Source organism: Macrotis lagotis, chromosome X (assembly GCF_037893015.1).
Source record: "Macrotis lagotis isolate mMagLag1 chromosome X, bilby.v1.9.chrom.fasta, whole genome shotgun sequence".
In the NCBI taxonomy this organism is placed as follows: domain Eukaryota; kingdom Metazoa; phylum Chordata; class Mammalia; order Peramelemorphia; family Peramelidae; genus Macrotis; species Macrotis lagotis.
Window position 1 is genome coordinate 387,754,417 of NC_133666.1, and position 27,923 is coordinate 387,782,339.

The 27,923-nt window shown below is 32.5% G+C and overlaps 1 protein-coding gene across 5 annotated transcripts in view; it reads right to left on the reverse strand.

Moving 5' to 3' along the window:
* The window catches only part of RALYL (RALY RNA binding protein like), an 888,236-nt gene that overhangs the window by 662,776 nt on the left and 197,537 nt on the right, over positions 1-27,923 (reverse strand). For 4 of the 5 annotated variants that reach the window (XM_074208457.1, XM_074208458.1, XM_074208454.1 and 1 more), the window contains one exon: positions 20,373-20,474. The exons of the other annotated variant lie outside the window; for it this stretch is intronic. In XM_074208457.1, coding sequence (XP_074064558.1) covers positions 20,373-20,382 — 10 coding nt within the window. In that variant the 5' untranslated portion in view covers positions 20,383-20,474. The remainder of the gene's footprint in view (positions 1-20,372; positions 20,475-27,923) is intronic. 5 annotated transcript variants of the gene reach the window in all.

The window sequence follows — 27,923 nt, forward strand, 5'->3', positions numbered from 1 at the left end:
AGCTAGCAGTTTTTGGAACAGCATCAGTACTTAATAAATGCTTTATTAATGCCATATAAGCTCCAAAATAAGGCAATTTATCAATTGGTTGATTCATATCTGTCTGCCCTTGTTTTGTACATGCAATTCAAAAGAGTATTTGCTAAGTATATATCATGTCCCAATTACTATACAAGATTCTAGAATGTACCCTAACCTTAAGAAGCTTACATACAACTGGAGATAAATTACACAAAAGGAAATTCAAAATACACCCAAAATAATATCAACATGCTGAGAAAGTATAAAGAACACATACAATTAAGAGAATCAGTAAAGGTCTCAAATAAGAAATGGGACTTAGTTAAGACTCAAATGGAAATTACTTCAAAAGAGGAGAAAAAGAGGAAAGTGTTCCAAGTATGCTTGTGCAAATCTAGGAATAGTTTCTGAATAGAGAACAATAAATAGGCAAATTTAGCTAGAACACAAAGTACCTGAAATAAAGTAATTGAAAATAACTCTAGAAAGGTAAGAGAAGCCACACTAGGAAGAATTAGAACAATATGAATCTATCCTTGTTCTAACAAAAATCCATTAAAGCTTCAAGCAGGAGACTGACAGCTCTAGCCATGCTTTCATAATTCCAGTTCTGCAGCTGTTTTACAGGATGTTTTGAAAAGAAAAGAGACCAAAAGCAGAGAGCCCAATTAGGAAGCTATTTAATGAGATAACCTAAATCACTGAGAGGTGATGAGAGCCTTAACTAAGGTGTTGGCTATGTGAGTGAAGAGAGAAAATAATATGAGAGATATTGTAGAGACAACTAAAAAGACTTGATAACTGCCTAGAAATAGGATGGGCTGGAAAGGACACAATCAAAACTGATTTTAAGGTTCTGAACCTAGGTTACTGAAAGGTTGTAAAGGGTCTCAAGGGAAACAGGAAGGTCAGGAAGAGAAGAGGGATAGGGCTATAACATAAAAATGGTATCTTCCTTCTTCTCTACATTGTACTTTGTAGTTTTCAAAGCAATTTCTCACAGTGACCCTGGGAAGTAGGTAATACATTAGATTAGCATTAGTAACTGATTTTACAGACAAGTAAGCTGAATTTCAAAGTGGCTAAGTGAATCGTCTTCTGTCACAGATCTCATAATTAGCAGAAATAGGTTTTGAAACCAGAGTCTAATTTTAAGTTCAGTGTACTATACTGGGCTAAATAAATATTTACTAAGTGAATCAATCAAGAAAGCAGATTGGATGATATGGTCACTTATATAGATAAATACTGAAATAGGAAATTTGAGGAAAATTTATCCTGATTTATGTAGTCCTCTGAAAGTAGACAGAGACAGAGGGAGAGGCAGAGAGAGAGAGAGAGAGAGAGAGAGAGAGAGAGAGAGAGAGAGAGAGAGAGAGAGAGAGACAGAGACAGAGACAGAGACAGAGACAGAGACACAGAGAGAAAAGAGCTGAAATAATAATTAGGGGACAATTGTTTGCTAGCAGAAAGTTTAACCAGTCCTGAGAGTCCACATTCCACAACTTTCAAAACAAATTTAATTACTATGAATGAAAATCACCAGTCTAACTAATAAAAGGATTGATGTGATACTATGGGTAATTCAAATCTGGCATTAGAAATGTGTACAATTTTTTCTTGGTTGTGAAATCGCTGATAATATATCTGAATATCTGAATTAACTTTTCAGACTCTCCTGATGTTATGAATTCATTGTTCTTTACCTAAGGAAAGCAGTTTTGGACCTGCTACTTCCTCAACTTAGTGATATTTGGTGCCTGTGAGTTGCAGCCTGTGTGTTTTCCTCAAAATATGAAGTCAATCAAAAAAGGCCTATGTTTTCTAGTACCAAAAAGTGAGAAAGTATGAATTTAGGATGTGAAGAAACTGATTTCATTAAAAAAAATACTAGAGTCATGTGCTCTTTATGTAATCACTAGAAAGGAATTTAAATTTAGAGCTGGAAGAGACTTTAGAAGTCAATCAGCTTGCTCTTCTCATGTCACAGAATACAGACAGAAGCTTCCAAAAGATTAAATGACTAGTCCATGGACAATAGGTAAGTTACAGTGGCAGAATTAGAATTTAAATCTTGCTCAGGTTGAATTTTCTTTCTAGAAAGCAATACTGCTCCCAAATATATAAATTTTATTTGTCTTATCTATGAAATGTGAGAGTTATACTAAATGATTACTAAGGTCACCTCTAATAGTATATGATTTTATATGCATATGTATATAAACACTTAGTCAATTACCTCTATGGGTCCTTAATGAGGATGTTAATAAAGGATTCTGTCTCATTGAAGCATGAGTTCAATTCAACTTAAATTAACCTTTTGTTCAAAATTATTATGCATAACACTGAGCTACATGCTGAAGTTAAAAACCTAAATATGTTACAGACCTTGCTTTCAAAGGGGTTTGCCATCAGATGTGGAGGAGGGGGAATGTACATGTTAATGATATTAAAACTATCTAGTTATAAAGGACAAGTATAATCAAAGCTGTATAAGAAACTTGAAAAGTATCACTTACAGCAGACATAAATAAGGGAGATTTCATGTGAATATCTATAAGCATATCATGATGTTTCTTGATAAATGACTGAAAATACTGAACCAAAATAATTAAATGAAAGGACTGACTTAAGCAAAAGTCATTAGCCTGAAACTTAGAAATCAATGAAAATTAGTATTTGGAGGAACCTATATCAGTTTTGAAAATCCATATCAATTTTGCCTTGAAAACTAATAATATAGATAGAATTGACTATTTCTTTTATCAGTTATATATACACTTAAAAGAATTAGTGACTAAATCAAAGGATCCCAGAAGTTAGGAGGAACCTTAGTACAAGTGGAACATACCATTTCTGAACAAGAAATGTCTACAGTACACCCACTATATGATCATTTACTTTCAGGAAGCAAAACTTCAGTACCTCCTGTATCCCATTTCTAAATTTCTTTGCATCATGACTAAATCTTCCTTTTGGAAACTTCCACCCATTGGTCTAATGAAAGGCAAAATCTGTGAAGATATCTGTCATGCTCTTTCTCCGTTCTCTCCACTAGGTCTTAATTTTTTTCAGTCTAAACATTTCACTTAATGGAACATTGGACTTAAAATGCAGAATGAGACATGCATTTTTGAACATGGTATTTGTGGTAATTTGGTTTTCTTGGGCTAGGCATATTTCTTATGAGTGCTTTATTTTTTCATGATAAATGGAGAGGGGATAGTAGGCAAGAAATAATAAATGTTTTTGAAATAATTATATAATGAAAACCTGGAAAAGAAGGAATGTAGTTTCTTGCAAGTATGCATTATTTCATTCATCGTACTTGTAGTCCCAGTCTGGTGCAGACTATCTGGCAGATAATTAATAAATGATAGATAATAAATTTACCATTGCCCAAAAGGCAAAAATGGCTTTAATTTGTTTTTGAAAGTGCCTCAAAGAGTAACTCTAATTTAGATTTTCTACCTTATTTTATGGTACTCTCCTTATTAACATTATATTCCAGTCAAAATTTGGAACCCCTTAAGAGTCTCATGTCTGTAGCTTATTTGCCTGAAATGACTCTGTGTCCATGCCAAACATCAGAAGAGAATGAGAAAATTTTATGCTCAGTAGGGAGTTATAAAAAAAAGTCCCTACAATCCCATCTAAGATTGAGTCATAATTTTTATCAAATTCCTAGTAAAGACACTATGCTTCAACCTCATTCTAGACTGCCCCATCTTTGTTCCTTTCACACATCATTTTCTACTCTTGAGATAGACATCTAATTCTAACCCAGCCTGATGAAATCCCTCTTCTTGATCAAAGACCAGTTTTTATGAGAATCCCTCCATCAACCTCCCTGATTCTCAGCTCCCATCCCAGGATCTGTTCTATTTTTACATTTTGTTTCCCCATGTTACAGTGAAGAGTAATGGATTTATGGTTTAAGTTTCAAGACATATTTAGCAAGCTACAGGCTATAGATAAGTTACACAATCTTTCTAAGTTTCTCTAAGTATGGGAAAAAAATAACATGCACAACCTTTATCACAGGAATGAGGTGAAGGGATAGCTTGGTAAACTTGCAATTATTATATAAATGGGGCCTACTCTTATCCTTCATTTGCCACTACTCCACACTCCTCCAGACCCTCCATCATGCACCAGGAACCTCTTCATCGTACAAAATTACTGCAGAATATTCACCTTATCAATACCCTCTGTCCCTGAACTCTTCCCTTTCAGTGTAGGATTGACAGCTCTTTCAAGAACCTTAGTTTACAATTTCATCCAGGTTAGCCATCTTTTCATTTCCTATCCAGTTGCACTCATCTGGATTTCCCCATCAAGCCCCCTATGCTTCATACTGAAACCTTCTCAACACTCCCCTTTTTAGCTTTTTTAGTATTTAGTATTTTCTCATTAGAATGTAAGTTCTTTGAAAGTATAAGCTGTCTTTTGCCCTTTTTTTTGGATCTCCAGAATTTAGCACAGCTCCTAGAACATAGTAGACATTTAATAAATGTTTATCCATTACTTTTTCAACATGGATACTTGATGGAAAAAAAGTCTAGCTTATAACCCCACAATATTTTTTCAACTGCATGATTGATTTCTGTGTGCTTTTACTATAAATGGCATATAGAAGAGTCACTATATAAACTAAAATTTTTAGTTTTTTAAGGTATTTAGTGGTAATTGTACATGTATAGAATAGTATATTCATTATCATTCAGACTAGTTAAATAGTCAACATGCTCTTGCTTTACAGTTCTATATGCTTTCAATGAGATCTATTCCATAATTTCTTTAACAGAGGCAATGTCATACAATCCGTTCATTAAGTGTTTCTCCAGTGCCCTTTGAGTAATTTATAAATTATCCCAATATTTGGGCACTTTACAAACATTATCTCATTTACTTCTCATAATAACCCCAGGAATTAAGTGGTTGTGATTATCTTCATGTTACTGGTAAGGTAAGGTACTGGTAAGGTACTGGTAAGACACTCCAAGCATCTAAAGTGGGATTTAATTTTTAGGTCTTCTTACCTCTTAATTCAACACTATTTACTGCATCACCCAACTTTTTCTTTCAATTATACCCTATTAAGCTTATCTGTTTATGTATGTGTGTGTATGTGTGTGTATGTATCCACACACTGATCAATTAATGAACTCGTTTCAAATACATGTCATAATCTGGTAAATATTATTTTTAATCTGCTTTATTTTTAATAAGTAGGTAAATCTGGTTTTCTTTTACGAATTTTATTGAGGAGGCCTATCATTAGAACTAAAATTTGTAAATTGGTGGCACAGTGGAAAGAGCCATGGCCAAAACATCAGGAGGATCTGAGTTCAAATTCCAGCCTCTGACACTTAATAATTGCTTGGTTTTGTGACCTTGGGCAAGCCACTTATTCCCATTGCCTTAAATAAATATTTTTTTAAAAAGAAAGACAGCTTGGAATTATTCTCTGGGTATACAAAGTTGATAATGACCTAGTATGACCTTAGAAGTTGTTTCACCTGTGTGACCTTGGGAATGTCACTTAACTGCTCATTACTGCAAGAAGGTGTTTATTTGCAGTAATGGAGAAAATAATCTTACTAGAAAATTCTGTATAGCAGTGAAATCAGACTCAGTCCCTATTCCTAATTTGCAAATTGAAGCCCTTGGAGAGACTCTCCTTCAGTGGAATTCTATTTGGCCTCTATTCAGGAAATTGCCTACAACCCCTGCCAGTTTTTCTTAGTGTGGAGTTGGAAAGATATCTATGTAGTTTTTTTCAAACTAAAAAGCTCCCACAATTCTATCATAAGGACTATTGCAGTAGCCCCTGCTAGTTGGTCACCCTGTCATGTTTCTCCCTACTCAAATTCATCCTCCCTTCCTACTGTATAGGTCTGACCATGTCATCTACCATATTCAATAATTTCCAATTAGGATCAAATACAAAATCTTCTGTTTGTTATTTAAAGCCCCTTATAACTTCTACCCCCCAACACATACTCACATATACACAAATTCACACATACAAGAAAACATATTTTGCAATCTACTGAGTAATCTAATGATTCCTTAATCATAATTCTCCATTTCCCGACTCCAGATATTTTTTACTAATTGTTCCCTTTACCTACAAGGGTCTCCCTCACATCCTTCGCTGGGCTTCCATGGTTTCTGACAAGTCCCAGCTAAAACTTCACCTTCCATATCAAGTCTTTCTGAGTCTTCTATTTGTATATACCTTCATTCCAATTGACCATGGTTAGCTAGGTGGTGAAATGGATAGAACAATGGCCTGCAACATGAAGAGTCATCTTATTGAGTTCAAATCTGGCCTCAAACACTTACTTGCTTTGTGACCCTGGGCAAGTCACTTCACTATGTTTGCATTAGTTTCCTCATCTGTATAAAAGTATTGGAGAAAAAAGATGACAGACAAGTGTCTTTTCCTAGAAATCTCAAAAGTGTTCACAAAGAGTTGGACAAAAATGAAACAAATGAACAACAAACTTATTTTCATGTTCACAACTCCATTAAACTGTGAGATTTTGAGAACTGAGTATGATTTTTTTTGGTTTTGTTTTAGTCTTCCTCACCTTTCTTTGCATTCCCATTGAGTAGTGCAATGCTAAGAACAAAATAAACTTAAAAAAATACTTATTGAATTACTGACTTACATGTCTGGGAAGCACATTGCATAATTAATTTTTTTTGAAATGAGTAAGAAAAGAAAATGGCACTTTATAATTTTATACATTTCAATCACATAACTGCTAACATGGTCAGTTAGAAAAATAATCTGCAAAACTCCACAAATAGCTTTTTTCATATTTTCTTCAAAGATATCCCCAACACAATCACAAACTGTTTGCATAAATATACAGATAAGATTGTAAAGGCTAGTAGTTACCATTTCCAGTATTCACAGTGGTTTTCTTGGTCATATTTTTGTCCCAGCAGAAATTGCTTTCTCTGATATTTAGCATTCTTTTACAATTATTTCTCAGTTTGGATATCCTGAATATTGATCCTTGAAGACTTTTAAAATTGTGTCACCTCAATAATTATTTCTTGGTTATTTTTGTCTTTTTCAATTTCATTTACTTGTTTTATATTTGTGATACAATTTGTAGTGAAGATATCAGTGAACATACTCCTTTTAATGTTTTATCAACTTGTTAATTATGGAGAAAATGGAGCTTATTAAGAGTACTAAATATTATTAATATTTTTGGACATTGTAAAACTTAGGAAATTTTGAGCACCTTGACTCTCCATTCCTATTACTCCACCATATCATGAGAGAAGTTATAGAAATCCAAGTGAATTTTTTTAAAAAATTGTTTGTTGGATAAATATAGTCAAAAATTATATCACCTTATAGGTCACCTTAGGTAGATCCATGATGACTGATATTTGTTACTGGGATTATAACTGACATTTATTCAGCTTGGAAGATTCTTCCAGGACTTGCATATCATTGAAAAAATCTTTCAAAAACCTAGGGCCATTCCTCTTACATTCTGAGTCATCAGAGTAGGATGACTGAATTGTTGAAATATAACAAGGCACATCAAGAAAAAGGAGAATTTTAGCATTAAAAAAGAACTTGGCATTTGAATTAATTTTTATTTAATTGAACAAAAATTATTTTAATTTAATGTAATTTGGTAATAACCTTTCCTTTTAAGTTATAAAGCTGTTTGTTCTAGGAAGCAGTTCTCTTTTTTATCCAAAAAATTATATCCTCATTGTTCCCTGATGAGTCTATTGGACTGGAAATCCACAAAAATAAAAACTATTTAAATAAATCAAATTGTCTACACCAGACTTTTTAAAAGTGTGTGTGTGTGTGTGTGTGTGTGTTTGTATATATATGCTTGATCATCTGAATAACATGTAGATATAAATATATATATATATATATATACTCTAAATTATGATATTCAATTATAAAGTCACTCTGAGAGTTGAATCTATTAATATGAAATCTTTGGGGACATACCTCAAATGGATAATGAAATTGGTCTAGAACTAAGAAGAAAGTGAATTGGTTGGATTGCAGTTGGTATAATGCAATCTCAAAGTATTAAAATAGCAAAAGTATATTATTTGTCATAAAATTTGGCTTTATTAAAGCAATTTGTTTATGGAACAATGTATGATGGAATAGTGAGAAGGAGAAAATTTAAAAGACAGTTCAGGATAAAAAAACTGAAGCTCAAATGCTAGGTAACATTTGTAGATCAAATGATTATGCATCACAAATATTTTTTGTTAAGAGAGATGGAAGGAATTAGATATAGAAGTCTTGGAACAATTGAGAAGTAAAAATGATTAAACAATAAAAAAAGCAACATGATAACTGCTATGAGTCATTTAAGAATCAGCTGTCTGTTAGAAGAAAAGGCAAAGATGAGAAAATACTTCTGCTCCAAACTGACCTTTTTAAACAAAATTTCAAAATGAACAGTTGGAAATGGATGCAAAAAATGGACTATCACTATTTGTTACTATAGTCTAAATAATGTTTAATATTTTCCAATACAAAGAAGCTAAAAGACATCACAAATCATTCTAGATATCAAACATATAATGTATTTGCCAAAGAAACAAATCTGCCAACAAAGATGGAAAATTATAAGCAAATTCACTTACATAACAGTCAAAGTATAATAAGGAAAGTAAGGCAGAAATCAGAAGAAATGAATAACTGTGGATAAAACTGAAATGACAACAAATAGATGTGGAATGACATGATCTGCTGACATTTCTACAGTAATCTATTTTCATTATCAATAAAAATAGAACTCTAACATTCAAAGTCTACCAATTAGATGCTTGATGTGCTATGCAAGGTAGGCAAAATGGAACTTAAGAAGGTCAGACTGAAAATGGTCTATACTTGGCTAAATACAAATGGAAAAAAATCACTTCTGAAGATAATAAAATTTGTGACCTAATTGTTGGTGGGCATTGGAATCAGGTGGGGTAAAAAACCCAATCTTAAGAACTGCCATATATATAGATATAGATATAGATATAGATATAGATATAGATATACATATACATATACATAAACATATACATATACACTTATATAATATATTACATGGACAAATTATTATTAGTCATTTTATATAGGGATTTCTTCCCATTGCAGAAAATATGTCTGTATGCATGCATGCATGCATAGTTTCACTTATCTAAGTATTTATGTAATCTAGCTATATAATATACATATTTGTATATATATATATTCTGAAGCTATTCAATGAAACTCCAAATATATTTTTGAAAGAATTTAAGAAGTCATTGAATTTAATACATAATCTAAAAACCCTTCTAAATTCCTATGTCTGTCAGTCTTTACTTGAAGACTTCCAATAGTGAGGTATTTTCAGCTCATTGTACTTGAAGCAGTTCTAATTATTCAGAAGTATTGACTTAAATCACAGTGAAATGTGCCCCAAAGAAAGAAAGACCTTCTTATTTCCCCATCAAAATTGAAAGAGAAACACATGTTACTTTTACATACAAATTGAAAAAAAAATTGAGCAAAAAGCTCATGAACCCAGAATTAAATAGTATATTAGATATTTAGGAAAATGATACTAGACTAGCAGCTATATCAATCTTATAGCAAAAGAGAAGATTAAGAGATTGAGGATTATATTGGGGTTCTTAAATAGTGAATGAAATAGAGGAAGGTGTATAATATGTTGGATGCATTTTCTATAGAATATGTAATGGACATAAATAAAAATCAAACAAGATTGGGAGATAAAGGACAATTAAATTACAGCAACTACAAACCCATTTCAGTATATGAATATGGACAAAAGCTATATAGTCTGAGATTGCATGGAGGACTTGGGTCCTGCAAATGTGAGTGGATAACCTTCATGGCTGAGGTAATCAATTTATCTAAGTATTAGTATGTTTAAAATCTTGAAGAGCATCAAAAAATTTTAAACCTCCTGGTAATAATATATTTAAGTATAAATAAATATAATATTTTCATCAAAATTATAAGCAGAACACAAAAATAAAAATGATAAAATAACAAAGAACTAAAATACTTGATACTTTCTAGGGTTTGCTTTAAGCCACATATCAATATATCACTCCTAGATTGTGTGAGTTTGTGTGACCTTAATAAAATCTAGAATAGATGGAGTTAGAATGAGAAAAAGCCAAACATGAATGCCCACTTGAAATCAGAGACTAAAATAAATGTATCATTTGTAATGAGCAAAGTATCTTTGACTATTTATGATGTAATTCCCTAAACCACACTTACACAGAAAGCATCCTTCCTTAATGCAACCCAGTCTCTCCCAGTTCATCATTCCCCTTGCTTGACTTTTCCTTAAAAATTTCTTTTTCACTCATCTGCTCCTAAGTTTTTAATTATTTCCTGGAACTTAGCCCACTTGGAGTAGCATTAAAAACAAAACAAAAAAACCCAAAACTTATCTGTCACTCATAACTTTGGTTCACTGATTCTAAATTCTTCATTTCTTGTTGAATCTACTACTGTCCATCAAGAGAATTAATTGTCATTTCGGCCTCCATTTTCTGGAATGCAGCAATCTATAAATTAATATATTACCTTCAGGATTTCATCTCATTTTGCCTTACAGTCTTCTAAAATTATTCTACTGGTTCAAATCATTGCGATGTAATTAAAAGGCACACTATTTAAAGGAAATGTTTTTTTTGGGGGGGGTTATTTTTTGATGTTTGAAATATTTTATCTTTAGTGAGTAGCATTGTGCTTGACAAAATATATGCACTTTTGTTTGTTGAATGAATAAATGCAAGTATGAATGACAGTCATTACAACAGTAAACTGTTCGTTCTTTCCGCATCCCCCAAAATTAAATAACTCCTACACAGAATTAAATAAATTTGCTTAGTACTGATTTAATTAAGCAAGGATTTAGAATTCTGATATCTTCTTCTGAAACAATCTTATGAGAAGCTCAAACAGATCTCCAAGAAATGAATTCTGTAGGAACTGTTGAGAACATAGGTTTTATCTTCACTGGTTGCTGTTTAACTTGTATTTGGCCCTTTGTGCCTTATATGGTGGTGATCCATTATTTATCTCCTGACCCTTCCTTAGCCATGAGTGTCTTTCAAAGCTTTTTCAGTCTCTTCTTTTCCTTCTGTAGCCTTTCTTGATAATTTAATTTGCTCCAATTAGTTCCAATTCTTTCTAGGCAGATGCAGCTGAATTTATAAATCAAAAACTAATCTGTTTCCTTAAATTTAGACCCTCCTTATGAAACAAGTTCACTTGAATGTTTCATTATCATCTCAAGTGGATCATATATAAACCTGCCTCTTCTCTAACTTCTATTTTTGTACAAGACACTTAATTCATCCTGGTTTAAGGCTGTGTTTCTCCTAAGGAAAAACTTTCCTGATCTCCCCAGAAGGAAATAGACTTTCCCTCCTAAAATGAATTGATATTTAGTTCTTTGTGTATATTTTCTTTCCTCCAGAAAAGAGAATAAGTATTTCCATGGGTGCCAAGTGATTAAAAAAAAACAAATATCTCATTTGGATGTTAACTTTCTAGGATCAGGGACTGTGTTACTTTTTCCTTTAACATCAGAACTTAACCCAGTGTTTCAAACACGCTCTCATAATATCATTCATAAATTTATCCTTCTCTCCAATCACACAAACATCTTTCATCATTTCTCATCTGGATGACTGTATATCTGACTCATTTTCCATCACTGTTTCATTAGGTTGCCAAAGTGATTTTCCTAAAGAGCAGCTATGACTATATGGTCCCTCTTTATTCAGGAAATTCTAGTGGTGCCCTATATAACTTCTAGGATCAAGAACTAAATCCTCTATTTGACTTTTAAAGTCTTTTATAGCTCGTTTTCCAAACTTCCTATGATTTACTCCATACCCTCTTCTTACCCATCTACCCTAGCCTACATACTATTCTTCACACAGAACATTTGATCTTATATCAATTTTTTAAATTTATGTAATAAGACAAGTATTTACATAATGTAGTATAATAAAAATGATTGCACATGAAACTGCAAATTTGTTGTGTATAACTTGTTATTCTTTTTAAACATATTCCTTTTCCACCCTTCCCCCTGCCCTAGAGATGAATACATTAGATATAAATATCATAATATGCTATCTCTTCATTCTGTACTTTGTTATTTTCTACCTCTACAACAAAAATGTTTTATTCCATCTCAGTCTCTTAATTCCCCTCCCTTTCTTAATAACTCAGCTTATATTACATATTTTGGGAAATTCTTTCCCCTTCTCCCCACCACTCTCATATCACCTTCCATGTACACCTTCATCTGCATAGTTACATGTATGTTTCTCCACTGGAACGTGAACTGCTTTAGGTTAGCGGATGTTTGTTTTTTAAACTTTATTTATCACCTCTGGGCTTATCCCAGTACCTGCTACACAATAAATTCTTAAAAAATGCTTGTTATGGATTTCATTTAAAATTTGTTGAACTGAATACTGAAAAAATTTTAGTGATTGTAGATTTTTAAATTCCTGGAATTGTTTTTTTTTTTTTTGTTAGTGTTCCAAATTGACAACTTGTGAGATTTTCTGAAAATTTTGGTAGAGAGTTGTGCCAGAAAATCCACAAAGTATTTAACACTGTATAAAGAATGGAGTCATTTGACTGAAACTTGTGCTATAAAAACTACACATATTTAGGGCTATGTATTTGGGAGTATATATTTAATTTTTGTGTCATTATAAACAGTGTTTATTTCTGTTTGCTCCCTTTCCCCAATTAGGTTCTAAGTTCTTAGATTCTCTTAACATTATCTTCTCAATGTATCTGTTATTCAATTTCACCACACCATAGATTATTCTGGATTGAGAAATAGACAGATTCTACCAGTACTTCAAGAGACTAAGTGCCATAATATGCTGGATCTGAACTTAGACATTTATTGGCTATATGATTCTAGAAAAATCACTTATTCTCTTTTTGCCTCATTTTCCTCATCTGTAAAATGAGGATAATAATGGCACTTACTTTGCAAGGTTGTGTGAGGATCAAATAGCACAACAATTGTAAAGTGCATAACACAGACTGTTATAATATATACATATATAAATGTTAGCTATAATTTTATTTTAGTTAATCTAAGTTGAAAGAAAAAATATTAAGTATTTTCAAACCCTATGTTTGGAAATTAATGTATCAATATTTTATCAAACAAAATACATAGGAGAGTCTGATCAATCTTCTAATATAATCTACTAATATCAAGTTTTTTTCTAAAAAAAAGTCTTTCAAATTACTTCATTCATATCTAAATCCTTGAAGCTACCAAAGCATAGTATTTTGCTGGCTCATGTGAACTTCAAGAAAGAATTATGAAACAACATATAATGATAATACAAGAAAATGAGATGCTTTTACCTCCAATTGCTAGGCAGCAGGCTTTGTTTCCAAGAGAATTATCATTGAATTTTTGTAAAACATCATAGAAAATAGTTTCTATCAAATCAGTAAATGAACTAAACTACTGCTGTATTATGCCATGCTGAGCCATTTTCTATTACTGTTCATTACTTTGAAGCCTCTCTAGCCATAATTCCCATTCAAAGTGAAAATTTTCCTCTAAAATTAAAATGCAGGTGACATGATGATGTCCACTGCTATGATAAATACCAGGCATCATTGAAACAAATGGTTATGCTTGCAATCACTCAATCTGGAAACCTTGATCATTTTTTATTCCTTCTTTTACATGACCCTCATATGCTATCAGCCATCAAATCTCTTGATTCTGCTTGAAAAATCTCATGATAAACAGTCTATTTATTGCTTTTGATTATAACTGCCATCACTCTAGTTATTACCCTTATTATCTGTAACAGATTATTTTTAACATAGATTACTTTAATATCTTCCTGATCATCCACTAATTCATTAAACTATTATTGATTATGTGGCCTTACATGTTCCAGGCACTATTCTAGGCACCAAAGGTAAAAAAAAAAATCTGCCTTCAAGGAGTTTAACTCCTCTTCGTGTTTTTCTACCTCAAGTATATCCTGTGTATGGGTACACAACTTAATTTTTACAATACAGAGCTCTGATAATTTGATTTCTGTATGTATAATTTTTTTAAAGCATAGTGTAAGATTTATTTCTTTGCCATACATTTCATTTTCTTGTTTCCACAAACTTTGGTCATATTATTTCATCCATTTGGGATCTCTCTTCTCTTCTCTATGCATTAAGATCTTGACAATCCTTGAAGACCAATTCAAATTTCATTTTATCCATTATTCTAATTTTTGTTATCCATTAAGTTTTCCTGGATTAACATCAGATGAATGTGTTCTCTCTAACATCCTTTATACTCACTCCCTCTAAATGATATTCACCCAAGTATTCATTAAGTGCTTATTATCTCACAGGCACTGTGCAAGTCACAACACAAAAACACAAGAGTCTTTTCCTATAAATAACTTTTGGAATAAGCTAGATTAATACAAAATACGTATGCAAAGTAATTAATGTTTTAGGGAATTTTCAGAGAGGAGTTACAATTAAGGGAGTCAGGATTAACTTCTTAAAGAGATTAAACAAACTAGATTGTAAGAGGTTGGAGGTGAGGTGAGAATGAAATCCAGGCAAAGAGAAAAGGTTATGCATAGATTCTGAGTCAAGAAATAAAAATGTTAAATGTATGGAATAGAATGTTGTTCTGGAGTGCCGATTGTATAGAGAGTAATGTTCATTAAGTCTGAAAAGTAATCATAGAGCTAGCTACCAAATATTGTAAAAAAACAAACAGAGAGCATTTGCATTTTGTCATGGGAGCACGAGAAAGCTGGAAAGATGAGTAAAGGAGTGTAATGGTCAGACCCTTATCTGATTTATATAAAACTGGTAGTTGTGTGGATGGTGGATTAAAGGTAGAAATTTCTTGAAGCCAGGGAAACCAATAAATTATCCATTGAGATATGATGATTGTTAACTGTAGATGCACATGCATTTATACTGTTTTGTCTTTTACAGTAGACTAAAAGCTCCTTGAGGGAAAAATTATGTTTTATATATCTTTATAATTCTCTTTTTCTCCCTCCAATACCCAGGACATGGTAGTTGCCTATTGAACATTTATCATTTTAAGTAAATAGCCATCACGGAGTCATTGGAGTGAGTTCAATCTATAATTTGACTATTCAGGTGCACTGAAAACATCTCATATACATAATGCTTAGATTAACCTTTATTGGGCATTTAATTTGAAAAATATTAAAACGTTTGATCAACTTTCAGAGGTGGAGCCAAGATGATGATAGAATAAGGAAGTAGAATGTCCCTCAAAACAACATTAAAATAACACTTCAAATTGAATTTTGGAGCAGAAGAGCCAAAATAAGGTTGGAGTAAGATATTTTTCCAGCTGAAAACAATTTAGGAGATTGGAAGGGGAGATTTGTGACAGTGGTATAGGACCTGACCTACAGCTGATATGGCAGTGATACCAACTGTGTTGCTGTAGGGCTGCCACAGTTTCAGTAGTTCTAAAACCCAAGATAATGAGGGGATCTAATTACAAGTGATCTCTAGCTAACACTGGGAATAGAACTTGATATTTATTTGTCAAATCCATTACCTAATTCCAGAGTGGAGAGGAGTCCTTTCGATCATAAAAGAACAGGAGCCCTGAGGAACAGTAGTAGTTAGTATTTGCAATTGCAAGTTGATCAGCAGCCTTCCCTGGGAAAGGACCAGAGCACAGACCAGCAAAGTGGTGACCACACTTCTCCATTAATCTTGCCTCTTTGTAAGTACGCAAAACTTCAAAAACCCCCAAACTAGCTCTGTAGTAACTTGGTAAAATCTAAAGCAAAGGACAGTGTTTCTCCAACCTGTGCATACTTGCTTCCCCCATCATGGAAACAGAGCCCAATTTTAACATAATGCTCCAAGTCAAGAAATAGGTGGAAATATGAGGAAGCAACAACAAACAACAAAAGTATCTGATCACAAAAAAAAAGCTTCTATGATGACCAGTTAGAGCAAGACAAAAAACAACAGTGGCAAAACAGCTATAAGCAGAATCCCAAAGTGAATTAGATGAAAGCCCAACAAGAATTCCTTTAAGAGCCAAAAAAAAGAAAGAAAATCGAATTACCAGTATCAAAAATGAAAATGGTGACTTCATCAACAACTAGAAGAAAATTAAAGTAATAATTCAGAACTAATTTGCCCAAATGTATGCAAATAAATTTGGCAATTTAAGTGAAATGGATGAACATTTACAAAATATAAGCCATCCGGGTTAAAAGAAGAGGAAATTAAACATTTAAAAACGCCCATCTCAGAAAAAGACATTTGACAAATCATCAATGAATTCCCTAAAAAAATGGCAGGACCAGATGGATTCACAAGTGAATTCTACCAAACACTTAAGGAACAATCAGTTCCAATTCTATATAAACTATTTGAAAAAATAGGTGGAGGAGGTCTGCCAATTTCCTTCTATGACAGCAATATGGTGCTGACATTCAAACCAGGCAGAGTTAAAGCAGAGAAAGAAATTATAGATCAATTTCCCTAATGAATATGGATGCAAAATTTCAAATATAATATTTTCAGAGTGATTACAGCAAATTGGACTTTTATCAAGAATGCAGGTTCAATAGTAAAAAAAAAAACTACCAGCATAATTGACCATAACAATAACAAACCTAACAGAAATCATTATATATGATATCAATTATGATTATATCAATAAATGCTGAAAAAAGCCTGTGACAAAATATAGCACCCATTCCTACTAAAACACTAGATAACATAGGAAGAAAGAGATTGTTCTTTAAAATGATAAGCAGTATCTATCTAAAACCATCAACAGGCATTATATACAATGGGAATAAGCTAGGAGCATTCCCAATAAGAAGAGGAGTGAAACAAGGATGCCGTTATCACCACTATAATTCAATACTGTATTATAAATGCTAGCTTTAGTAATAAAAAATAAATAAGCATTAGAATAAGTAATGAGTTGGGATTGCTAGGTGGCACAGTGAATAGAGCATTGGCTTTGGAGTCAGGAGTACCTGGGTTCAAATCCAAACTCAGACACTTAATAATTACCTAACCGTGTGGCCTTGGGCAAGCCACTTAACCCCATTGCCTTGAAAAATCTTAAAAAAAAGGAAAAAAGTTATGAGGCAACAAAACTCTTACTCTTTGCAGATAATGCAATGTATACTTAGAAAACCCTAGATCATCCAAGAATTAATTAAAACAGTTAGCAACTTTAGCAAAGTTGCAGGATATAAAATAAACCCAAATAAATCTTCAGAATTTCTGTATGTTTTAACAAGACACAGCAGCAAGAGACAGAAAGAGAAATTCCATTTAAAGTAAATGCAGACAACATAAAATACTTGGGTGCCTACTTGTCAAGGTGGACTCAAAAACTTTATAAAAACAATTATAAAGCACTTTTCATGCAAATAAAAATCAGATTTAAATAACTGGGCAAATGTCACTTGCTCTTGGCTAGGCCAAGCCAATATAAAAAAATGATAATTCTACCTAAATTAACTTAGTTATTCAGTGCCATACTAATCAAACTTCCAAAATAACTTTATTGAACTAGAAAAAAAAACTAACTAAATTTATATGGAAGAACAAAAGGTCAGAATATCAAGAAAATTAATGAAAAAAAATGCAAAGGAAGGTGGCTTAGTCATACCAGATCTAAAATTATATTATAAAGCATCAGTCATCACAACTGTTTGGTACTGGTTAAAAAATAGAGTAGTGGATCACTGGAATAGAGTAGGTCCAAAAGAAACACTAGTCAATGGCTATTGAAATCTGCTGTTTAATAAACTCAGAGATTCCAACTTCTGGGATAAGAACTCACTTTGATAAAAACTGCTATGAAAACTGGAAGATAGTATGGCAGACACTAAGTATAGGTCAACATCTCACATCCTATACCAAGATAAAGTTGAAATGGGTACTGAATTTTCACATAAAAGGTGATATCATAAACTAATTAGGAGAAGAAGAAATAGTTTATTTGTCAGATCTATGCAAAGAGGAGGTTATGAAAAAAAGCAGAGATACAAGACAAAATGGATAATTTTGATTTTATCAAGTTGAAAAGCTTTTTTCCACAAATAAAACCAATGTAGTCAAGATCAGAAAAAAATGCACTGCATTGAAAAATGATTTTTACAGATAGTATTTCTGACAAAGGATATATTTCTAAAATACATGGATAACTGATTCAAATTTATAAGAATACAAGTCCTTCTCCAATTTATAAGTGGTCAGAGTATATGAAAAGGCAATTCACAGATGAGAATGTCAATTAAAATAATTTTTGACATACCATCTCATTTGGTTCAGATTGGTAAATTATAAAAGGATAATGACAAATTCTGGAGGTGATATAGAAAAATAGAAGCATTAATGTGCTGTTAAATGAATTGTAAATTAGTCCAACAATTATAGAAAACAATTTGAAACTATGCCCAAAGGGCTATCAGTCTGTGTATACCCTTTGACCCAAAGACATCAAAGAAAAGGGGAAATGATCTATTTGTACACACACATTTATGTGGCTATACAAGTTGTGGTATATAATGGTGATGGAATAATATTGTGTTATAAGAAATTATGAACAGAATGATATCATAAAATGATATCACAACTCATGAACTCATGAAAAGTGAAAGGAAAAAAACTTTCGTAACAGATATTTGAAAAAATAAAATACTTCTCTATCATGCATTTAAGATCAGAACTTTTATCTTGTCTGAAAAAAATGAAGGGAGAAGATCCAGGAGAACATGTAACACAGTAAAGTAATATTAACAAGGAAGATCAATTATGAAAGAAATAGTGATCCTGATCAAGAAAATGGTCCAAGACAATTCCAAAGGACCTAAAGGGAAAAATGTTATCCACCGCCAGCTAAAGAACTGATGAACTATAAATGTAGAATGAAACATACTATTTACTCTCTTAATTTTTCTTACTTTTTTTGCAACAGGGCAAATATGGAAATATATTCTTATAACTTCATGTAGAATTTATATCATACTGATTGTCTTCATACTGGATTGGAGATGGGCAAGAGGGAGAAACAGAATTTGGAACTCAAAAATTTTAAAAAAAGAATATATTTTAAGCAAAGGGCAATGCAAATTTATGAGCTCAGTTTCCATGAATGCAAACAATGCAGACACTAGCGGAGCACCTGACAATTTTTAGCTATGAATTGAGTAAAATGATGTTTCAAGTTGTTTACAGCTTCTCCCCGCCCCCAACAATAAACTAGGACAAAAGAAAAGCACAAATGCTGATTTATTTTTCCTTTGATAAGTGTATTAATTTATAAAAAAAAAACCTAGATTTTTTGGTACACTGAAATCACTGTCTTCTAGTTTCTTTTTGCTCATACTTCACATTGCTTCAGTTTTTAAAACCATTGATTTATACTTTATACCCCACCATATAATTTATGCCCTCATTCATCTTACTACATTGATTTGATCTCTCACCATTACCACTCTCTTGACTAAATTTGATTATAATCATGAATTATAACCATAAACTCATGGTATTTAAGTTGCAGTGAAGTTGCAGCAATAATGTTGTTAAGTTACAGAAATATGTTCTTTCATTAAAAAATCCCAACACATTTTGTTAAGTTAATTACTTCACTAGTTCAAGGCAGTCTTCATGAATAATGACCAAAAATTAATAATCTGAGGATCAAATTTATAATAAGCTCTCTAAATAAGACATGACTTACACGAAAATAGCATCATTTCTGTAACATGCAGAATCAGAGTAGGTCTTTTGTAATAAACCAAATATATGAAATCACACAAATTAATAATAATAATACTGGTAGTTTTATAGTGCATTGAGGCTCATGAATCACTTTATTATCTCATTGCTCATTTGAGAAGTATTTTATTCCACCCATTTCATAAATGAAGAAACTGAGGAAGATAGCTTTTAAGTTATTGGCCCAGACTCACACAACTACTTTTTGGTAGCTTAAAAGTTATCACAACTACTGTGTGATGGCATATTTGAACTCAGTTATTCCTGATCTTGAGTCCAAAATAAGTTGTTGCTACAATCATCAGGCAAATACACACAAGGTAATCTGCCAAATGAAAAAGACCCTTGTATCACCAAAAGTAAAATATTCCTGTAAAACAATATCAAAGATCAATCATTCAACAAGCATTTTAAGTCCCTGTAGTTTGTGTGCTTTGTTACCTAAATAATTATGAGAAGAGCAATTACCATACATCACCTGTGGGCATTCTATTGCTAGGAGGCAGAGTAGTTCAATGGATTCAGCAGAGGACTGGGATACAAATGTTCTAATTTTGACTTCAGTTCTTACTTTCCGTATCTGTAAAATAATAATAATAATGATGATGATAATACCTGTCTATCATCCTCTTCTGATAGGATGGCTTGAGTACCAAAAGTTAATCTGCAAAACATTTAGCAAACATAAAGGGCTTTTAAAAGGCTAACTTCTGCTGCGTAAGAATTTTTCTTGAAACTGCTATTTCTTGCTTAACAACAGAATTCTCTGGTCCATGGATCACTCCTTTTAATATGTGTTTTATTGATTTTCTGATATAAGATTTTAACAACAAATGAAAAGCTTAAGCCAACAATTAGAGAAAGATTATGAACTAAAGTACCATTGCAAAGTAGACTCTCCTAATGAGATCTATTTGTAAAATCAGTAAGCAGTGTGCAGTGTTAAACAAGTTAGGCTATTTATGTGACCAAAGTACTTTTTTCTAATCTCAAAATGAAGCTTATTTTCATATCATTTATATCCATAGTAAACTGTATTATCATCCTCCTCATACCAGGATATTCAATTTGACTCAATGTTGAGTCAACATAACTATACATTCTCCAAACACTGAACTTTGAAATAATGGGAAAATAAGAAAAATAAGCAAACTGAATTATATTAGCAGGCATTTTTCTCAACTTGCACCAATAACTTTTAGTAAATGAATTTCTTGACTGGACTTTTTCCTCTTAGGAGTAGCATAAAAATGATCTACTTTATACTAGATGGGTGTTGCCACTCAATTTATAAATTCAATTTCCTGGTACTGGTGAAATCTCACAGTGATTTTTTTCCATCATAGTACACATATGAGATATAATGATTTTGACCCTTTTAAGAGGGAAGATGCAGCAAAAGTATTAGAAGAAGGAGAAAGGATATAAAAAGAGTAAGAGGAGGAGGAAGAAAAGGGAAAGTTAAGGAGGTAGATAAAAAGGATGTGGAGAAGGAAAGAAGGAGAAAAGGGCGAGAGAAAGACCATTAAGAATTCTCTATACATTATATCATTTGAGTACTACCCCCCCCAAACAACAATATTGTGTGGGAGGTACACCATTTACTTGTGTCCCCAATTTTTAGAATCAGAGAAGTAATTAAATTCTACAACAGGAAGTTACAACAAATAACTACTTGACAGAGATGGTAGAGTTGTGATCTTAAATATTTCTTGTACATTTCTATTGTGTGTAGCCATTGCAGAGTATGCAGTAGGAAAAAAAAAAGAGCGGAGGGGTGCTTGATTCACTTTGCTGCATATGGACTGTGTATTTAAAAACGTACTTTAGGTATCTACACATGACTGTATCACATGGCAACATCCTATGTGTGCCCAGAACCATGAAATATTTTTAGGGAGTATGGTTGGAGATGTGCCACAAGTAAAATTAACCGAAACCACAGACAGCTCAGAAAAAAAAATTATGTAAGACAGATGAATCATTTTAGCACAGAGAAAGGTAGAGGAGGAGGGAAAGGCACCTGTACAATGAAGGCTATTTGACACCTCTTACCCTTCAACTAGTGCAGCAGCAGCCATCACTCTGCTAACAGTATTAGTTTTAATAGCAATGTTGTGCATAATGGGCTAATTCACTGAAGAGTTGACTTGCATCCACTTGAAACAACTTGGAAAAGGGTTCAATTCAATTCAATTCAATTTAACTCAATTGAATGTATATTTCTGCTCAGCATTGCAAGATGCAGGCGATACAAATTGGAAAATAAAAGTTCCTTTTTTTAAGAGTCAACATTTGAGGCGGAAGGGCATGTCAATTTTCCAGCCTTGCTGCTTTCCAGAATAGCTGTCCCAATCAATCTGCTAGTAGTTGTCTAATGTGCTTATTCTCCCATAGCCCTTACAGCATTTGTCATTTTCCATTTCTTTGACATTTTTGCCAACTTGAGAGGTATAAGGTGGAATCCCACAATTAAATTACTTCAATTTATATAATTACTAGCTATTTTGAACTTTTTTAATGGTTACAAATAGCCTGGGTTTCTTCTCACAATTTACCCCCTATTTATTCCCTTAAAGTCACTTAGTAAATGGGGAATAGCTCTTGCATCAGCTTTCTAAACCTTAGCCAAATCTAAAGTACTCAGTAGGTAAAGTTGAACTCAAATCCTCCCCTACTTGCAGCTGTCTTTTCTCCTCTTCCCTTTCATTGCCTCCTCCCAAGTACTGGGTTTCTTCCTACTACTCCTATAGTGCTTTATTTTCTTTTAGACACCAGCTAATACTGGAACATTGATACAAACCCTTTAGTGTATATAATTATAAGATTTACCTTAGTAATTGCCTCTCTACTGGTTTACAAGGTCAGGCTGAGATCAAATAAATTGCTTAGCTAAGTTCAGACAGGTTTATTAGTAAAAGGCTGGCCAATAATTGCTGTTGCTGTTATTTTTACCTATCTATTCGAGGTAACACTTGCTAAAATATGGATAGGATGCAGTCTGTGTCAAGTAAGATAATATACAAATGCTAATGAAATCTTGATTTTTTTAAAGCAATGGAATTTAACATTATCTCCCAACATGATATGCAAAGGCAATACTTACAAAGTTTATGGCAGCTGGGTGTTGCAGTGGTTAAAGTACTGGCTTTGGAGTCAGGAAGACCTGAGTTCAAATCTGACCTCAGACATTTAATAATGACCTAGCTGTGTGACCTTAACAAGTCACTTAATCCCATTGCATTGCCAGAAAAAAACCTCAAAACCCAAAGTTGAAAGAATTGCCCTCTTTTGAGAAAAGATTTGAGTTTTCAAACTATTCACTCTTAGAAATGAAGGAATATAGCTCTCCTATTGTAAGCCATGATGCTTAATACTTAATATATTCTCCTGACACTATAACCCATGGTGGTACTTAAATATTTTATATTTAACTGACTACTTTGTGGGTAGGTATTTATTCCAACATAATTAAATAAAAATGGATAACTAACAGGTGTTCCTTTTGGTTACAAATATGAATTTAAACATTTCATGCTGAAATAAATTAAATATTACCTATTAAATATGATAAGTATCTAAGGAATTTTATCTATATTTGAGGCTACTTTATTATCATTTTTATTAGAAGAAGAAATGTTTTATCTATTTTTTAACAGTACAGCTGCTCACCTTAAGATCTATACATAAATGGTTTCCAAAATGGATTGCTAACACTTCATTTCTTCAGTGTATTTAGTTCACAAGGCTATAAGGTTAATGTAAGAAATGTTTTTAAAATGCTGATTCAGTACAAGCTAGCAAGAGAATAGTATTAGATTATGGAAATTATGTGCCTGAGCATGTTTGCCCTTTTAAAACCATTTCTTTGGCATTTTAAGCTCTTCAGAAATTGGCCCCTTCTTACTTTTCCAATCTACTTACAACTAACTTGCCTTTATTTTCTCTGTGAGATATCCATAATGGCCACCTTGCTATTTCTCACATACTGGCCTCCATATCTCTCATCTCTAGGTATTTGATCTGATTATCTCTCATGCCTAAAATTCTCTCCCTCTAGACTACTCTTTTAGAATTCCCTAGTTTACTTCAAGAGTCAGCTTAAAGACCACTACTTAGGGAAACCTTCTCTGAAATAACCTCTTCTCATCCCCACTCTTCTAATTTCTTCCCTAAGTTCACCTTTATTTGATATATATATATATATATATATATATATAATATATATATTATATATATATATATAATGAATATGCCTATATGTATGTGTACACATGCACACACATATACATGTATATATACACAAATGTATGCATGCATGTCTCTCCGTTTCAATGGAAACTTTTAAGAAAAGAGATTGTTTCAATTTTATCTCTGTTTCTTCAGGGCTTGGCACAATTTCTAGCACATGGAGGAAACCTGATAAATCCTGCCTGACTTTTTGATTGATCGATTGAATTGCTGTGTGACCCTGAGGAAGTCACTCTCTTATTGGTCTAGGCAATTCTCTAAGAGTATAAGTTGCAGGGAAGGTACAGATCTACATTAACCGAAGAAAATTTCCTTATGAGAGGTTCATTTCAATGAAAGCACCATTCTAGTTTTTATCATTCTAATTTGTTCTTTATCATAATACAATAATGCTATATTTCAGAAGGAGTTTTTCCTGGAAAAAACAATGGCATTTGAATTGTTGAGTGAAATGATAAAACTGAAATAAACATTTTCATAAATCAGTAAAATAGCTATCTACTCTGCAGAAGATACTGCATGATATACAAAGATGGTAAGACACTATGATCTCTATCTTTAAGAAACTTATATACTATTAGAGGAATTGGTATAGATACAAATACAATAATAAAAATTGGCATAAAAACTATCTAGGGAAGGATTATAGGTTCAAAGTATTTACACAAATTAGTTTATTCAATCATGTGTCAATCCCATCTGACTTTTCATGACCACACTTGGGGTTTTCTTGACAAAGATACTGGAATGGTTTGCATTTTCTTCTCCAGACATTTAACAGAAGGAAACTGAGGCAAACAAGGGACTTGACCAGTTTATACAACAAAGAAATGTCTGAGACTAAGACTTCAGACTTAGGGCACTTTCCATTCAGGTGTGGAAATCAGGGCATATATGGCATCTGAACTTTGTAATATAGGCACAATTTCAAGAATAATAAACAGGGGAAAAATTATTTTCTCTGGGAGAGGGAGAGCAGGAGTAGAGACAAGGGAATGAAAAGGACACAAAAAGTTAAGTTACTTGATTATGTATATATGAAAGAACATAGTTGGAGCTAAAGTTGAGTCTAGATTGTGCAGGTTCTTGTCAATTTATAATAAGTTTCTCAAAACTACATTCCTGGTTAAAAAAATTTAAAAACTGCTTTCTTTGGAAAGTACTTAGCCTTCTCTTTACCTTTGCCAATAGGTGAGAAATGAAGATGGGAGAATATCTTCCCCTATGTTAATTACAGACTCAGAAAGACAATGATCAAGATACATGAAAACTTGACTTGTTCTCCAGAAGCTTAAAGTCCAAGAAGAGAACAATTCATCAAATAGTATTGTCTTTGAGGAGAAATTTGGCAACTAAATATTGAACTACCTTCATAGAAGGACCACCAAGGAGATGAATGAATTCCCCTATCCTTTGTTTTTGAATAACTATTGACTTCCTCTCTCTCTCTCTCTCTCTCTCTCTCTCTCTCTCTCTCTCTCTCTCTCTCTCTCTCTCTCTCTCTCTCTCTCTCTGTCATCTTGGAGAGTTGGCCTCCATCTATAGATTTAAAGTAAATCCTAAAGAATAAAACTTCAAGTCTAACCTATGTTTTCTGTCATTTTATTTAAAGCTTATATTTTTAAGGTTTGCAGTTTTAAACCACAGAATAAAGACTTTCAAAAACCTGGAATTGGAGAGTGTTATTAACAAGTGAAACCAGAGTTAACCTAATCATACCTATTAATAGCTTAATTAATGTTTCACAATTAAAGGAAGAAGGTCTTCAGAGAATGTGCAGGCATTTATCCTTGATCCTTATTCTTACTTATAGTTACTCTGCCAAATAAATGTAAAATTTTATACCAGAAATCTCCCAAGAAATTGTGAGATTAATAGACTAGATTTCTTTTTTTAAGGAACATGCCATAAAACCCAATCACTCTGGTTGTCATTAATTGGTCAGCAATAGGTTCCAGACCCATTGGCCCTCTTGATTTGAGCCTTGATTTCTCAGGGTGAATGTAAGTAGTTATTGTTTCTGTTTTGGCCAGATACCTTGAAGATCTTCCCCTCCCAGACTGTTTTTTTTTGGGGGTGCACTAGGTAAAAGAGGTCATGCTTTGCCTCACCTCTTACCTAGTCTTAATCTCCATATAGATGTTGCCTCAGTAAACTGAGACCTGATAAAGATTTAGCTTAAAAAGGTCAAGTTTCCCACTGCATCTAAGGGCCATCTCCAGAATCTCCAGTTTAGCTGATTCATATCTGATCACTGGACCTAGATGGCTCATAAGGAGAAAGTGAGGATATTTGTATAGCCCTCCTTCAATTAAATCCAATTCTCTTACTTGTCATGCTATTGCCTCCCTGATATCATGGTCTTCTCAGATAATGAAGGACAAATAACAATGATATTTTTATCTATGATTTAGATGAAAGTATAAATGGCATACTCCTCAAAACTGTATGAAAAAATGTTGATAGTAAATTTGCCAGATATAAAAATTAGAGTCCAAAAGTATTTTTAAAAAGCTGAAGCCAACATTTAAGCACTTTATTAGGGATCCATATAAAGTCTCTAAATTGACTGGCAAAATGAATTTTACATGGGGGGGAAGATATGTTTAAGAAGCATTCCATTTTGAAAAAATTGAAAAATGGAGGTTTTCATGTAATTAAGTTCAATGTGAATTAAGAATATTTATTAAAGCAATTTCATTTTCGTAGATATATGTGTGAAGGTCACACTGTTTTGTCCTTGTCATATTACCAATAGGAAACTGTCCAGTTCTACCAGACATATATCATAAGGAACAGTGATGGGATGAAACATGTAAAGCAAGGTGATCAGGATTGAGAAGAGATTTGAAACTCTGCCATATGAGGATTTTTTAAAATGATTCTTTGATGATAGTGAGAACCTTTAATTAGATATTGCCCATTAATGGGAAAGTATGCCAAAGGCTTTTGGACATAATCCATAAACATATGCAATGTAGAATATCTTGAACCTGGTTTAACTTCACAATCTGGGTACCAATCACTGAATGTATATAAACCCATTCAGTTCATTACATAAGCAATTTGAATAGTATAGAAAAATAACAAATAATAGAAATGGAACTTGAAGTCATGTCTACTAAATTCAAAAATAATACCCTATTCAGAGCACTATTAAATTGTTTTATATATAAATATATAAAACTTAAGAAAGCTGATTTTCTTATTAGTCTATTATACTTAAATATAGAATCATATACTATATAAATACTGATGCAAGTGTTAATTAAAGTTTTAGAAGTTTTATTTTAAAAACTCAGTTTAAGTATACATCCTCCTCTGTTCCTTGACTTCCCTCAAACCATGGTTCACATTAACATTAAGAAATATTAAAACAGCATAATCAATCTTTTATTTTTTAAATTGTTATGTTCTACTACCATAGAATAGCACATATCTTTTGAATGACTCATTGAATAATCAAAAATTTGCATTTCTAAAAGTAGAAATTGTTGAAAAGTTCAAGATAGCAAGAAATTCGAAACATTATTGCACTATAAAATAGTGACTGATTTTCTAGACCCATTCCAGCTCATATTCCATGCCTGTTTATGAAAACAAAATTAAGAAAAGAAATATTGCAGTATTTAAATGCATTTATATATATATATACATATGTTTATACTCAACTCATTGTTTGAAGTTTCTTTAATCTTGCATTTTTCTTTTTTACTTTTTTTTTATTTTAGGTTTTTTGCAAGGCAATGGGGGTAAGTGGCTTGCCCAAGGCCACACA